Source organism: Acartia tonsa, chromosome 14 (assembly GCF_053477335.1).
Source record: "Acartia tonsa isolate MP-2025a chromosome 14, ASM5347733v1, whole genome shotgun sequence".
Lineage (NCBI taxonomy): Eukaryota > Metazoa > Arthropoda > Copepoda > Calanoida > Acartiidae > Acartia > Acartia tonsa.
The window spans coordinates 34,983,311-35,000,421 of record NC_137273.1 but is presented as its reverse complement, the minus strand read 5'-3'; the positions used below and the strand labels follow the sequence as shown (position 1 = coordinate 35,000,421).

The following is a 17,111-nucleotide window of genomic DNA, read 5'->3' as shown; positions in this document are numbered from 1 at the left end:
TTTTAACAGATAATAATACTTATGTAAAATAGGTACACTTTAAACCATGTCGCTGTCTTTACCTGCGGCTTGCTGTTCGGTTAGAAGAACACCATATTCAGCATCGTAGTGAAGTATTCCATCTGGGTATTTCATAACATTATGTGTTAAAACAGGTAAATAATACAAAATTTTTGCGTAAATTTTAGATTAGAAATCGACAAACATTTAGCAAAAAATTGCAGAGATGGCGTTTTTTTTAGCTGTGAACTTTTTATTTTAGTATTTGTAATAATAAGAAATCATCGGAATTATAAGAATGAAGGAAGGAGATAATGGGCTATTTATTACCTACACTAATCCCCAAAGTTTTTAATAACGTTTTCTTATTCGTTAGCTTAATAACTTTAAGGACCTTTCATGAATTTTCATTGGTTGATTCATTAAGTTGATTGTCAAAACGTTTCAATCAATAATTGTAACCTTGTGTTTCATCATTGGGAATGTACATCAATTTATCGGCAATTGTCTTATCCAGTGTTGCGGAGCCGGATCCGGGAGCCGCAATATTTTGCTGGAGCAGGAGCTGGAGCCGTAATTTTCATTCAAAAACGGCTCCGGCTCCAGACTAGATAAATAAAGAGATTTTTTTATAAATTATAATTTGGTAACTCTATTTTGTCATGTGCAAATGCCCCTTTTAAGTTTTAATTCCATTTTTATCAAAAATTGAACTTTTAAAACCTTCAAAAGTCAAAAATAGACCTGGACCAAAAAATATGTCAAGTTTTTCTTGATTATATGTCGGAGAAGGAGCCGGAACCGGAGCCGCACCAAAATCAAACGGCTACGCAACGCTGGTCTTATCCCTTTAGATGGAGTGGGGACAAAACCGCGACAGGGACAAAACCGCGACAGGGACAAAACCGCGACAGGGACAAAACCGCGACATTGCAAAAAAATCTATAATAAAAAAATCTTAATGCTAGAAGGTCATGGCCGCAGAGCTCGGCCCCCTGGCCTGCCTAGCCGCGGGCGCTCGGCCCCCTTGCCTATAACCTAACCTAACCTAACCTATATGTTTGAATGTTTAATGTACATTAACTTATTTATAGTTTAGAATTTCGTGGATTTTACAAAAAGGGGTTGGTAGATTTTTTTCAAATTTTTAATATTTTTTTTACAATAGTTAGGTTAGGTTAGGTTATGGGCAAAGGGGCCGAGCGCCCGCGGCTAGGCAGGCCAGGGGGCCGAGCGCTGCGGCCATGTATTTCTACAAAAAAAATCCTACATAGTTATATTTCTGTTATTTTTTAACTGTCGCGGTTTTGTAACTGTCGCGGTTTTGTCACTGTCGCGGTTTTGTCACTGTCGCGGTTTTGTCACTGTCGCGGTTTTGTCCCTGTCGCGGTTTTGTCCCTGTCGCGGTTTTGTTATGTCGCGGTTTTGTCCCTGTCGCGGTTTTGTTTGTCGCGGTTTTGTCCCCACTCCCTTTAGATGCCTGGTATTATGCGCATTGTATACCCAAATCACGAGAAATCCTCTCTCTCTCTCTCCCTCCATTTATTTTATTTACTCAAATGTTATAAATCCTGCCTTGATCGGTAACGGTAAAGCCTTCAGTTTCTGACAGATCACAATCAGTTGGGTTGTCACTACTTGATTCTTCATCTATAATAGATAGATAGATTGACTCATGATTGGAAGATAAGTAGATAGATATAATACCGTCCAACATTGATATACAGTAAAATATATTATATAATAAAGAAAATGTCACCCCACTAAACAGACTTACTTTTAATAGAACCTTTGCCAACTTGCAAAATAAAAGTAAGAACCTAAATGTTATCATAAATTAAAAATCGATTAGGATAGATAGGTTTTATTACATGATTAGTTGGCTGTAACTAGCAGAGTTTTAATTTTTTGACCTATGATTTTAATCTGAGGCTAGGGTAATTTTGTTTATCACCATTGGAGGAATATATAAATTTATCGTTCGTTGTCTTATCCCTTAAAATCTCTGCATCTAACTCACCTGCTGGACTTCCATTATCAAGCTGTCGGTCACCGCCCGACGGTCCACGGTCATCGTCCGGACCGTTCTTGTGGTCATGGTCATGGTGATTGTCGGCGGGCACGTTGTCGAGCAGCAGGTGGTCAAAACTCTCACATGGTTGGTTTTCCTGATTATTTCAAACTTAAGACACTGTTATACTTGTAGATAATTTCAAGCCCTTATTGAGACCTTAAAACTGTTACGAGTAACAAAAAAATATAAAATCTTCCTAACACCTAAATAAATCTTCTCCGAAGTTTAGAAGTGGATTATTGGTAAATGTATGTAAGTATCTTATGCCTTAAAACAACTAAGTACTTGTTCAATATTCTAAAAATATACCTATTACAAATAATATACACGTTAAAAATTAGCCAAAGCACCTCTTCGGAGAGCGTCATTCTTTAGAAACTTAATTTGGGGCACCTGCCATATTTGGCGAGGGAAAATAATGAATCAATTAAACGTGGAGCTTAAACTGACCCAGTGGCTATGTAAAAGTGTCTCGTCCTACTCTATAACTATTTTACTTAAGATCAAACACTAAGAAAATATAGCAACACACACAAAAATGTCTGTAGTTTGAAATGCCTCGTCTGGTACGTTGTAAATAATTTCTGGTTCTTGCTGTTCCTGGTCATGATCCTCTAGCTCTGGTGCCTACAATTAGCAAATAATAATGGATTTTTTACCCTAGATGGCCAGACAGACAAAATTTTCCGTCCAAACGAAAAAGGACAAAAACTTTTGTTTATATTTATTTAGTACCTACCGTATCTTAAAATACAGGCAACAATATTTTTCAAAAATATAATTTGTCAAAAGCTAGCTTTATCCTAGAAATTCAACTATTAAAGGCTGACTTATAAGTTATAATGTGGTTCAAATGAAAAAAAAAATACCTGTCAGTATCAAAATTTGTAATATTTAATTAACAGAAAGGAAATCTTTGAAGGAATCTAACAATTTAAGTTTCTAATAAACTTGAATAATCGTAAGTTGCTTCCAATTTAAATTAATATCTAACAAAGACTTAAAACTAAAGGTTTTCTTTTGTAAATCTTTTTAGGATACTTAGGTACGTAAATGATATTAAAAGGGGAAGGGGGGGGGGGGACGAAAGTGACACTTTTTGAAACCAAAACTAAAAGTCAAAGGAACTCAACTAAAAAAAAAGAGTTACAGGTCTGACATTTTGCATGACAGTTGCTTTATAGGGGTACAATATGGAACTGTGAAGAAACGGCGGCGCAACCGCCGAGAAAAGGCAAACAAAATTTCGGCGGGAAACGGCGGTTTTGAGTTCCTTTGTTGACGTTTAGTTTTGGTTTCAAAAAGTGTCACTTTCGCCCCCCCCCCCCTTTGAAAATATGTCATACTCATACCAAATATCTGTTATTAGCGGTAAAGATTTGAATATTGACATTTACAGACTGGCCAGCCAATTTTGAAAATAAAAAACGTACATAACGTACACAAAAAAATTACGTTACGTACATAAAAAAAAGTAAAAAACGTACAAAAAAACGTACATTCCTAATAAAAATAAGTGAAATAAATTCCTAGTTACCTATTATCAATACATTTAAGTCTACTAGCAGCTACCTGTAAAGGAGAACCATAGCGAACTGACAGACACAAGATATCCTATTACTCTATTTAAAAGAACTAGCGTCTACGCTCCTAAAGGCCTCTAGGGGCACTTGAGGAGGGGAGAGTTGAATTCAATAAAAAAAAACATGGATGACAACATACATAAGTAGCGAAACTCAAAAGTTATTTATAGACATCTGGAAAAAAATTAACTTAAAATCAGTGAGCAATTAAAATTCATTTTTGGGGAGAGGAGGTAGTTTTTTTTCTAAAGTCAATTTCTCTTAGGAGGGTGGATGGTGATACTCTTCCCCAAAATAGTTATAAAACTTCCAAAAACCTATGAGAGGCTATCCTGTTAAGGAGAACCATATCAGTTCCGTGGTTAGCGAGATTCTTTGGTTCAAACAAACAGACATCCTGTTATTATGTACAAAGTATATCCTATTATAAGGACCAGCGACTACGCCCTTAGAGGCCTCTAGAGGAACTTGATTAGGGGGGGGGGAGTTAAATTCAAAAATCCATTTTTTTTATTTAAAAATAAAAAGTAAGAAACAAGCATGACAACATCCATAAGTAGCGAAGCTCAAAAGTTATGGATGGAAATCTGGGAACTATATAAACTATAGAGTAGTGTCGTAAAAAATAAGCATTTAACTTATTTAAATAAATGACAAAACCTTTTAAAAATATATAATAACGTGAAAATCTAGGAATAAATTCAGCCCCCCAACCAATAAGCAAATCTCAATGAAATTTAGTGGAAGTATTAAGAATGAAAACTAATACAATCCCTGAAAATTACAACCGTCTATCAGGAATATGAGTAGAGAAAATCACAAAAACCTATACATCTAGGAATCGATCTAGCACTGCAACAAAAAGACAAACCTTAAAGAAACTTTTTGAAAATATGTAGAATGTGAATTTATTCATATAGGGTTATTTTGTCTATTGCTAAAGATCTCAGAAAATACTAGTCTTTAATACAAAGTAAATCAATGCCTGTCTGTCTAAAGCTTAAGATCTTGGTAACCGCTGAACAGATAGGGTTGTAATCTTCAGGGAATATATATCTACTGGTCCTGTGGTAGTATTAGGCTATTTTCTTAGAGTGTGGGAAACCCACCCCCCAAAAAAAATCAACCACCCCTCAATTTATTTTTGTAAACTAATGCAAATCAGCGGGGTGGGGGAACCCCCACCACACCCTGGGGCGAAGCCTAAATGAAAATAATAATCACAATCTTTTTTTATATTTTTTTTTGACAAATTTCCAACAAACGATTCTATAAAAGAGGGGACGAAGCCTCTAGAGGCTAGGAGCGACGCCTCTAATCCTAGTAGAAAGTAAAAAGCTTTAAGTGTCCCTCCCCCAAAGAAAATAGCAAAAAAACATCACAGGACTATTAGGTATATTCCATGAAGAGTAGAGCCCAATAGGTTCAGTGGTTACTGAGATGTTAAGCTTCTGATATACAGACAGACAAGCAGACGGACAGACATCATTCTACTTTGTATTATAGATAATATACTATTTTTGTAATACTTTTTGTTCAAATACAAATAAATATACAAATACTTTTATACTTATATTTGATTCTAATTCTTTAAAAACTGAAGATACCAAAAAATAAGACTTCTTACTCCTAAACTGAGCACCATATGATATCTCGGAAAATTTACCCAAGTATATAAAGAATTTGAAAAAAATTATCGTAAAATCTATTAAAGGGGTAGTTGCATGAAATGCATTTAAACTTGAATTTAGTCAACTTCATATCTCTTTCTGTTCAATAGTTTAAACTAAATCTATAGGACATATATTTCAAATCCATAAATTTAAACTGTAAGTTCTAATAACATATATGCATAATTTACCTACATATTTTTGTTCTATGAAAATTGAAGATATTATTGAATTTGTTTGATATAATACACCTATTGTTTTTTGCAAAAATTTTCGTACAAAACATACAAATTACTTTTCTGCTAATATTTGATTCTTATTATTTAAAAAAAACGTAAAACGTACAAAAATACAAATTTCAAAATACGTTACGTACACATATCAAAATAACGTCCAGAACGTACACAGATTCGATGCGTAACGTACAAAACGTACAAAACGTACACTCTGGCCAGTCTGCATTTATTTCAATTAGTCTTCGTAATTAAAAGAATTTTCGAATCAATTCAAATTTGTTATTTACAGCTGAGATAATTTTAGTTCCACAATACTTAAGTTTGCGAAATAATCAACACCAATTTATTTAATTTAATAAGGTTTTTTTTTAATGAAACCATCTCGTAATCAATGTATAAATGGCACTTAGAATTCGAATTTTGATCTGAAATTTTGCATGAGTTATCATTGGTAGGTCTATTTTCCCTAAATCGAACAAAAAATTGAAAAAAAATAACGGCTCAGCCGTTTTTGTTTGGCTATTTTAGGGCAAATCTGTCATAAATTACGTAGGAATCAACTTTTTGAAACATATTTTTGCTTTAAATCATGTGAAATGATACAAACATTTTTTAGATTTCTAGTACCAGAAACTACCGGCTAGAACCGTTTGAAAACGTTTTGGAACGGAAAAGAGTATTATGTGGAGAGAGGTTTCGTGATGGATTTCCTTTGAAAATACCCGAAAAATGGCTAAACGGCTGAGCCGCAAGCCGTTACTTTTCCAACTTTTTGTTCGATTTAAGGAAAATAGGCCTACCAAGGATTACTCCAGCAAAATTTCAGATCAAAAATCGAATACTAAGCATTTAAACATTGATTACGAGATGGTTGCATTAACCCCCCCCCCCCCTTTATTTAAAATCTACGCCTAGAGATGGTTTAATACTATTTAAGCTCATCATATAAAGTAGTAAGGTTATTATTTATCCATCAAGATCTCGTTAATTCATGGGATTTTGTAGATAGTTTTTAAGACAATTTTATTGCCCTCCCCCTCTTAAATGCTAGTAGCCGCTAGTTAACTGAGTATTTTACCTGTTGAAAATCTTCTTGCGCATTTTCGCCCCCACTCTCCGAAATGCTCATTTTTTATGCTTAGAAAATTTATCTGAAATATTTAGATTATTGTTAGTGATTAATCTCTCATTTTTCGAGAAAACTGAATACGTTACTTTTTAATGAAAACTATTCTATCTAAAAAGCTTCACTAGACATTTTTTTCAACAACATTGCTCCTTTTTATGTGACCAATTGTCATTTTCAGGGATCTTAAGGGATAAGACAATGGACAATAAACTCATGTACAACCCAATTTATGAGAAACTTAATTATATTGATTAAAATTAATGGTGGAAAAGTTTAACGACTGCTAGATTACAACCTTATAAAGATTTTATGTTTAATAGGTTCCCAAAGTTAAGCAGCTAAAACTCCCTCCTAATCTACTTTCCTACAAAATGAAGATCTTATTGAATTTAATCTGGTTTAATTCTATAAATATAAATCCGTATATTTTAAGTGATATTTATTCCAATATATTTTCCATGCCCCTTATCATGGGGGGGGGGGGGGGGGAGTGGAGTTTATTATGCCCCCCTTCCTTCCCCCAATAAAAGATAAATATCTCGCATAATTAATCATATTTAAAGATTTTTTATGAATTTTTATCTCTATCGTAACTTCGTAAGTTGAAAATATTAATTTAAAACCAAATTTCAAAGTCAGTTGAATTTGAATTACCGAATGTGTACACAGTTTCCTCGGTGTTTCCTTATCCTATCTCAATATTTACTACTGGCTAAAAAAATTCAAACTTCCCAAAAAAAATCAAATTTCCAATGTATAAACAATTTATAAATTATACATTCAAAATTTGAATTTTTCAAATTTTTTGGAAGTTTAAAGCTTTTAAGCTGGACGTTAATATTGAGAATAGATGAGTAAACACCGAGGAAACTGTACACATTCGGTAATTCAAATTCAACTGACCAATTTCAAGGTTATTTAAATACTAACAAACCATATGCTTTCATAAAATCTAGTTTTAACCAAACTTAAAAATTATTAAACAATAAATAAAACATTGTTTTAAGTACAATATATTTATAAACAAATCATTTTAACTTAAATAATAGTTTTAAAGGACTAAAACTCCTCCACAAAGGTTGTAATATTAAATGATCTTTCTTTAATTTATTTTTCATAAAAATTAAGTTTATTAAAATCACAATAAAACTAAATTATTATTTCTTTACCATAAACTTATGATAATTTCTTAACATAAATAATACACGGATTACAAAACACTGGAAAAAAATCACTTAAATATTATTTACCTATTTTATATATAAAAAACTGATAAAACTGACTTAATAATAAAATCCATTTATGACTTTTTGGAAGAAACTTAAAATATTTATTTCAATCTTTTTCTCTGTTTTTATGTTTTGTTTAACTAGTCAAAATTGTTAAAATATTGGAATGGAAAAACTTAATAATTTGCCACAATAAATTCATATGCACAATAACTCGTACATTGCACATTTAATCATATTTAACAATTTAATAAAAATTAAAATAATCGCATAAATATCACATAAAATGACCACTAATACCGTAATGCAAAATTAAATAAAACCAGGAGAGAGTAAAAATTAAAAATACTTGGGTAAAAAGAACGTTTTATTTCTACTAAAAATTGTTAACAATTCTTTTTATTTCATCAACATACATTCATAAGACTGTGCATACGTTAGATCAGTATTAAATCTTTCATACCAAATCATAATTTAAACATAAATTATACCTTTTAAACGCTTAACATGGCTTTTTTACATTAACAATGAATGAACACAAAGTATTTGACAGCTTAAACGATATAATTAATATTTTTTTAATACATAGCTAGTAATATGACCACTGGTTTTTAGATTTATAATGTATCAACTATAAAGTATAATAATCATAAGACTCAAAGAACTTAAGTTTTCTAAATGCGACTTTCTACAGATATAATATTCTTGTCTTAATTGATTTTAACATATTTGAGATTTTGCCGAGCTAATCCATAATAAAAATAACTACCTATTTGCTAAATAAATAAAAAATACAATACATCTAAAATTATGTAATAGCTAAACAAAATCTTAAAAGAAAAAAGACAAGAACATTAATATTCACCATAAAAAACGTACTTTTAAAAGCGATATTAAATTATCTAATTTTAGCTTTATTATGAAAAAAGAACTAGGTACTATTGAATAAATAGCTGCGCTATTAAAAGCATGTTTTTTTCTTGTTACATTGTAATCACATAGATATTTATTATAACCGGGACAAATATTTAAAAATTTATTGATCAGTTGTGTGTGTGTGTATGTAGAGTGTGGTTAAGGAAGGTCAGAGAGTAGCTTCGAACCAGCAGGCTCCAGGATCAATTCAAGATGGTCGATGTTGAGTGTTCTGAAGTCATCAGTTCGATGCTTGTCCTCTCTGTTGTAAAAAGTGACTTAAAATGACATTAAAACTACCTATAAAATGGCATTTTCTTGGAGAAATATATCCTCCCTCCTTCCCCAACCATCAATGAACATAACAAAACAATCTCAGTTGAAGTCGAACTATCAGTGCAAAATTTTATTTTAGCAAACAATGAATCATTAAAATTTGTTAATGAATTTAAAAACTGCTTAATCATGTCCTATTTTGCAAGCGTTGGTAACAAATAGTTTTGCAATGTTATACGAAAAAATACTAGACAATTTATCTAAAGAAAACTTATTTTAACACCAAAAACATCATACAATTTTCATCTCCGACTCTTAAAGAAAATAATGATAAAAATCATATGTAATTAGGGAGGAAATTTAAGTATTAATTGAGTGCAGTTGTAAAAATATGATTTATGAATCGAAAATTGTTTGAATAGTCATTTAAGTCACTTTCCTCGAGACAAAATTATGCCGGGTCCATGTGATACAAGAGATGGTGAACATGTTTTGGGGGAGAGAAACTAGCAGGAGCAGTGGGGCAATCTATCTACATTGAGTATCCCTGGTAGGATGGCATCTGTCCAGGTATTGTGTAGGTGCCTGCACTGCTGCCACCAGCTGCAGCGCTAGAGTTGGCGCCCACATGGTTGTAACTGGCGGCGGCTGATCCTAAATAAATAGTTTATACTTAGTTTATTTCAACGTGATTTTTATAGGGATGGGAGCATTTGATTACTTGACGTAATCACAGAGCCAAACTTAAAAGTTCCAATATATATATCCGGTAATATCTATTTCTCGCATCGTATTGTAAACAGCTTTCCGCGGATATAAAATTTAATCTAATGATTGTAAAATTTTATATTCTTAGAAAAAAGGATATAATACGATGCTAGACATAGTTTGTTTCGTATTGATGAGAACCGGTTCTAATCCACCGGATTCGAATTAATACAAAAAAAACTAGTTTTTATGGCAAAAAAGTAGTTTAATTACGTTACTAAATTACGTTAGTGGGCTCTCTGATTACGTTAAATGAACCAATGTCCCCCTATTTATTTACAAAATAAAATTAGTTAGTATATTCTTAAGATTTAAGATTCACAGTTAGATTAAGGTATCATAAACCCTTATTATGGAATGCAAATACTTAAGCTTAATTTTCATAAAAAAAATAAATTAAAGGCTTTTAAATGCATTGAAAAAGCTTGCATGCATAAAAGTATTTTATATAAATCAAATATGAAAAAAAAATTAACCAAAAATAAAATCATGTATTCCCGTCGTATAGGGATAACGTTAGGATATACAAAAATTTCAAACTTTAAAAACCTAGAAATATTTGTTAGAAATAATCTTCTAACCCTTCCCCCCAGTAAATTTAGAATACTGATAGCAGATACAACATTATTATATTTTGAGGAAAAAAAGAGTCATTATTTAGAGTCCATTGTCCCATCCCGTCTTTAAGAATCATGGATATTGGCATATGTAAATGAGAGCTAAGGGGAAAAATTTGCCCTCCACACACTCCAGATTTTTTGTCTTCGGTCTAAATTTTTATCTCAATCGCCTCATGGGTTTGGGATACCCCCCCCTCCCTGTTTTAAAAATGGTTTAGATTTGCTCTCATTTACCTATGTACCCAAGACTTCGTTTTTTAGGGAAAATTTCATAATTCAGTCTATTTGAGAGTTTAACTTAAAAAAAGAAATATAATACACAACACAAAAAAAAAAACAAAGCAAACGGAACTAAAACGTAAGAAAAATATTTAAAAAATTCAGACGAAAGCAGCAAAAAAAGACAGAACCCTTTTATGTTTCATTTAACCAGAAAGCATGTTCTTTAAAGCTTAAATTAGAAAATCAGAAAATGATTTAATTCCAAAACCAGTCATTTTATCATTTATTAGGACTAACAAGAAACTATAATGGTCAGCCAAAAATAGCCTGAGAAATTTTGAAATTATTACTAAAATAGGGGGAAGGGGGGGGGGGAAACGATTCATAGATCCAATAAAATAAAGCTTTTAGAACATAAAGAAACATCCTAGAAAGTTAAAAATCAAAATATAGAATTTCTATCAACAGTACATGTATGAATTAGCTCAAATGTAAAACAAGATGGAAGCAAACTTCTAAATAGTATTTCATTGCTCATCAAGAAAATGAGAGAAAAATTAAGTGGGTAATTTTTTCGCATATTTTCCGTAAAGGTTGTGTGTTACTGTTTAGTCAATTGTGCTTATTAATTTTTACCATTTTAAATATATATATTTGGTCAAAATTAATAAAAGTTCGTCTTAAAAAGCGCATTTGACCAAAAAGTAACATACAACTTTACGGAAAATACACGAAAAAAATATCCCCTTCATTTTCCCCCCATCTTCTTACTATCTACAAGTTTTAACTGTCTAGGATATTTTAAATGTTCTAAACATTTTCTTTACTAGATTTCTGAATGGTTCGTTCATTTCAATAAACAGGATAATGGATAAGTTGAAAGAGAAAGGACAATGGATTTTAAATCAACCTCCCCATAATAACAGATAAAAAAGTTTGTAGAATGTATGTTAGTGTATGATTCAAAGTTTCAAAGATTTGTGGGGGAGATTTATTTCTAGTCCATTGTCCCATATCTCAGCTCTGTTTTGGAATATATCATTTTACTGGACTAGTCTATACCTGGAAATCCAGCGGGTCCCGTCAACATAAGCTGTGGCTGCGATTCTGAAAAAAAAATAAAGTCATATGGATAGAAAACAAGGACAACATCCTTAAATATCCAAGTAAAAAAAATCTTAGTTGTTCAAACGAACTTAGTTAGTTATAAAGCAGATGTCCAGCGCCCTAAAAATCCTTATAATAAAGTAAAAGGATGTCTCTTTGTCTGTCTGTGCCGAAAGATCTCGCTAACCGTTGAACCGATCGGGTTCTCCTAGAGGCCTCTGGGGGCGTAGCCGCTAGTAAATATACATAAAGTTGTAGATCACAAAACCTCTTTATATAAAATAAGTAAGTTCTTTTGTAGCATAACCGACAGGACTAAGTGAATTTTATAGAGTAGCTTTACTACAATACAAAGTCAAACTAATTTTTTTTATGTTATTCATTTACTTATTCCTGTCTATATTTAAAGAGAAGGCTCATCCTGGTCCTCGTGTAGATTCTCGTTCTCACATAAAGTGATGATAGTGACTATCCTGATTTAGGTATCGTCTGGCTGTGATACTATCACAACATATCCCCAGCTGCAGACGATACCCGAGCCAGGGTGGCCATGTTTTGGATTTCTAGTTTCTCTAGAAACATATTGAAGGACCTCTTGTCTGCGTTCAGCAATCAACAAGGCCAGAGATAAGTAAATGATAGTTAAAATTGTTATGAAAACATAAGGAAACGAAAAGTTATCTATTGCATCATATTATAGACAGCTTTCTGCTGATAATAAACGAAAAATTATAAGATTGCTTCCAGTTTTGTTGACCCAAGGGAGCCGAATGACCGGACAAACCAAACAGGTATTAATTTAATGAATTCTATTTATAATATGATATAGGATTTTTCAGTAAGAAACCGGTTCTAATCTAGTGAAAATTAACCAATTGAGAAGCAATTTTATTAGTATAAATGCTTACAAACCTTTTTAAAGACACTTAACAAGTAATTGGACTACTAAAGACTTACCCATAACAACTGGTTTATACTCTGTCTCCTTTTTCTCTGTAATTCTCAGATTTTCAGCTTCCTCCAGTCTGTCTACTTTGGTCACATATTCACGCATCACCTAGATAGATAGATAATCAAGAGGATAAGTAGATAGATAGATAAATAGATAGTCAGATAGAGAGAGACACACAAAAAAATAAAGTTTATTCACAAAAAAATGTCTACTTTGGTCACATGTTCACGCATCACCTAAATAGATAGATAGATAAACCAAAGAGATAAGTAGATAAATGGATAAATAGATAGTCAAATAGAAACAATCGGCCTCCAGGTTCAGGTGCTGGAGGCCTCCAGGTGGCCTCTGGACAGGTAAAAAATCAAAATTTCTTATTTGGACAGTTAGAGGTAAGTTTATAAAACAACATAACCTTCTTTTAATATATTATTTACATATTTGAAGAAAAAATTACAATCGGCCTCCAGGTTCAGGTGCTGGAGGCATCCAGGTGGCCTCTGGACAGGTAAAAAATCAAAATTTCTTATTTAGACAGTTAGAGGTAAGTTTATAAAACAACATAACCTTCTTTTAATATATTATTTACATATTTGAAGAAAAAATTAGGATCGGCCTCCAGGTTCAGGTGCTGGAGGCCTCCAGGTGGCCTCTGGACAGGTAAAAAATCAAAATTTCTTCTTTATACAGTTAGAGGTAAGTTTATAAAACAACATAACCTTCTTTTAATATATTATTTACATATTTGAAGAAAAAATTACAATCGGCATCCAGGTTCAGGTGCTGGAGGCCTCCAGGTGGCCTCTGGACAGGTAAAAAATCAAAATTTCTTATTTAGACAGTTAGAGGTAAGTTTATAAAACAACATAACCTTCTTTTAATATATCATTTAAATATTTGAAGAAAAAATTACAATTGGCCTCCAGGTTCAGGTGCTGGAGGCCTCCAGGTGGCCTCTGGACAGGTAAAAAATCTAAATTTACTTATTTGAACAGTTAGAGGTAAGTTTATAAAACAACATAACCTTCTTTTAATATATCATTTAAATATTTGAAGAAAAAATTACAATTGGCCTCCAGGTTCAGGTGCTGGAGGCCTCCAGGTGGCCTCTGGACAGGTAAAAAATCTAAATTTCTTATTTGAACAGTTAGAGGTAAGTTTATAAAACAACATAACCTTCTTTTAATATATTATTTAAATATTTCAAGAAAAGTTACAATTGGCCTCCAGGTTCAGGTGCTGGAGGCCTCCAGGTGGCCTCTGGACAGATAAAAAATCAAAATTTCTTATTTGGACAGTTAGAGGTAAGTTTATAAAACAACATAACCTTCTTTTAATATATTATTTCAATATTTTAAGAAAAAATTACAATTGGCCTCCAGGTTTAGGTGCTGGAGGCCTCCAGGTGGCCTCTGGACAGGTAAAAATCTAAATTTCTTATTTGAACAGTTAGAGGTAAGTTTATAAAACAACATAACCTTCTTTTAATATATTATTTAAATATTTCAAGAAAAAATTACAATTGGCCTCCAGGTTCAGTTGCTGGAGGCCTCCAGGTGGCCTCTGGACAGGTAAAAAATCAATATTTCTTATTTGAACAGTTAGAGGTCAACTTATAAAACAACATAACCTTCTTTTAATATATTATTTATTATATTATTATTGATTCCCAACGATCCCTAGTATAAAATATGGAAGGTAATTTGAATTTTTGATATCAATGAGGTAGGTAAGTAATATAATAAAAAAATATGTTTATTTTCAATTATTGAGGTAAATATTTTTAAAGTTATACCTGAAATACATAAATAACATTTGAAAATATGCTTACTTTGTTTTACAAGTTTACCTCTAACTGTTCAAACGAGAAATTTTGATTTTTTACCTGTCCAGAGGCCACCTGGAGGCCTGCACCACCTGAACCTGGAGGCCAATAGTAATTTTGTCTTCAAATATTTAAGTAACATATTAAAAGAAGGTTATTTTGTTTTATAAACTTACTTCTAACTGTTCAAAAAAGAAATTTTGATTTTTTACCTGTCCAGAGGCCACCTGGAGGCCTGCAGCAGCTGAACCTGGAGCCCGATTGTAAATTTTCTCCAAATATGTAAGTAATATATCAAAAAAAGGTTATTTTGTTTTATAAACTTACTTCTAACTGTTCAAATAGAAAATTTTGATTTTTTACCTGTCCAGAGGCCACCTGGAGGCCTGCAGCAGCTGAACCTGGAGGCCGATTGTAATTTTTTCTCCAAATATGTAAGTAATATATTAAAAAAAGGTTATTTTGTTTTAAAAACTTACCTCTAACTGTTCAAATAAGAAATTTTGATTTTTTACCTGTCCAGAGGCCACCTGGAGGCCTGCAGCAGCTGAACCTGGAGGCCGATTGTAATTTTTTCTCCAAATATGTAAGTAATATATTAAAAAAAGGTTATTTTGTTTTATAAACTTACCTCTAACTGTTCAAATAAGAAATTTTGATTTGAAGCCGATTGTAATTTTTTCTTCAAATATATAAATATTATATTAAAAGAAGCTTATGTTGTTTAATAAACTTACCTCTAACTGTTTAAATTAGAAATTTTGATTTTTTACCTGTCCAGAGGACACCTGGAGGCCTGCAGCACCTGAACCTGGAAGCCGATTGTAATTTTTTCTTCAAATATTTAAATAATATATTAAAAGAAGCTTATGTTGTTTAATAAAATTACCTCTAACTGTTTAAATTAGAAATTTTGATTTTTTACCTGTCCAGAGGACACCTGGAGGCCTGCAGCACCTGAACCTTAAGGCCGATTGTAATTTTTTCTTCAAATATGTAAATAATATATTAAAAGAAGGTTATGTTGTTTTATAAACTTACCTCTAACTGTTTTAATAAGAAATTTAGATTTTTTACCTGTCCAGAGGCCATCTGGAGGCCTGCAGCACCTGAACCTGGAAGCCGATTGTAATTTTTTTTCTCAAATATTTAAATAATATATTAATAGAAGGTAATGTTGTTTTATAAACTTACCTCTAACTGTTCAAATTAGAAATTTTGATTTTTTACCTGTCCAGAGGCCACCTGGAGGCCTGCAGCACCTGAACCTGGAGGCCGATCCTAATTTTTTCTTCAAATATGTAAATAATATAGTAAAAGAAGCTTATGTTGTTTTATAAACTTACCTCTAACTGTATAAATAAGAAATTTAGATTTTTTACCTGTCCAGAGGCCACCTGGAGGCCTCCAGCACCTGAACCTGGAGGCCAATTGTAATTTTTTCTTCAAATATGTAAATAATATATTAAAAGAAGGTTATGTTGTTTTATAAACTTACCTCTAACTGTCCAAATAAGAAATTTTGATTTTTTACCTGTCCAGAGGCCACCTGGAGGCCTCCAGCACCTGAACCTGGAGGCCGATTGTAATTTTTTTCTTCAAATATGTAAATAATATATTAAAAGAAGGTTATGTTGTTTTATAAACTTACCTCTAACTGTCCAAATACGAATTTTTTTATTTTTTTACCTGTCCAGAGACCACCTGGAGGACTGGAGCTCCGGAACCTGGAGGTCTATCCAAAAAATCTTAAAACTTCGTGAAATTCATCATATAAGAATGATTTTATCCCTAATAACCTAACCTCTCAGTCCAAAGATAAAGCCAGGGTGCCAGGTTTACGCAAATGTGTCAAAACTTCCCCCCCCCCTTAGAAGTGGGAACAGTTTTCAAAAATATTTACTTGGATCACTTCGGTACTAACGCATCAAAAAATAATTCCAGTTTTTTTCGTTATTTGTGAATTATTCAATATATTGAAGTTTCTTTCTGAAGCTTGAGATTTCATTAACTACAGAAATAATTGGATACTCCTCCTTAGGTGAGCTTTACTTTACATAGGTCCAGGGAAGGTTTTAGGCCATTTTTCCCATTCATATTTCTTGGAATACAGTCTCTAGAAGTTAGGGAAAAAGTCACTAGTTGTATATAATACGATATAGGATTTTAGAGAATGGTTCTAATCCAATAGACATCCAGCTAAAATACAAGACTGAAGACTCTTCAGTGAAGAGGGTGCCATGTTTACCAAAATATTTTTTAATAAAAAACTAAAAAGTATCAAAGACTTTTTCACTCAGAAAGTTTTTGGATCTAAACCGGTTTTTGAAGCCATACTGGCAAATGGATGATAAAAAGTTTACCTGGATGAGATAAGGCATGGCAAAGTCCATGATATTATGTCTCCAAGCCAGCTCCAGGATGACATCTGGGTGAAGGAGATCATAACACTGGAACAAGCACGCAGCAAAACAGTCATATGCACTAAAATTAATATTTACCATT

At 32.3% G+C, this 17,111-nt stretch overlaps 2 protein-coding genes across 5 annotated transcripts in view; both read right to left on the bottom strand.

Annotated features, from left to right (window-relative positions):
• Positions 1–6,734, bottom strand: part of LOC145305277 (uncharacterized) — a 41,777-nt gene extending 35,043 nt beyond the window's left edge. For both annotated transcript variants that reach the window (XM_080146885.1, XM_080146886.1), the window contains exons 1-5: positions 6,642–6,734; positions 2,633–2,701; positions 2,021–2,168; positions 1,576–1,650; positions 63–122 (exon numbers count right to left, since the gene is read on the bottom strand). In XM_080146885.1, the coding sequence (XP_080003011.1) occupies positions 63–122; positions 1,576–1,650; positions 2,021–2,168; positions 2,633–2,701; positions 6,642–6,692 (403 nt within the window). In that variant the 5' untranslated portion in view covers positions 6,693–6,734. The remainder of the gene's footprint in view (positions 1–62; positions 123–1,575; positions 1,651–2,020; positions 2,169–2,632; positions 2,702–6,641) is intronic.
• A 958-nt stretch (positions 6,735–7,692) lies between these two features.
• Positions 7,693–17,111, bottom strand: part of Chc (clathrin heavy chain) — a 47,986-nt gene continuing 38,567 nt past the window's right edge. For 2 of the 3 annotated variants that reach the window (XM_080146883.1, XM_080146881.1), the window contains exons 45-50: positions 16,970–17,090; positions 12,787–12,886; positions 11,785–11,829; positions 9,548–9,766; positions 8,787–9,094; positions 7,693–8,609 (exon numbers count right to left, since the gene is read on the bottom strand). In XM_080146883.1, the coding sequence (XP_080003009.1) occupies positions 9,645–9,766; positions 11,785–11,829; positions 12,787–12,886; positions 16,970–17,090 (388 nt within the window). In that variant the 3' untranslated portion in view covers positions 7,693–8,609; positions 8,787–9,094; positions 9,548–9,644. Of the gene's footprint in view, positions 8,610–8,786; positions 9,095–9,547; positions 9,767–11,784; positions 11,830–12,786; positions 12,887–12,950; positions 13,018–16,969; positions 17,091–17,111 lie in introns of those variants that run through there. The other variant, XM_080146884.1, reaches the window with a different exon arrangement.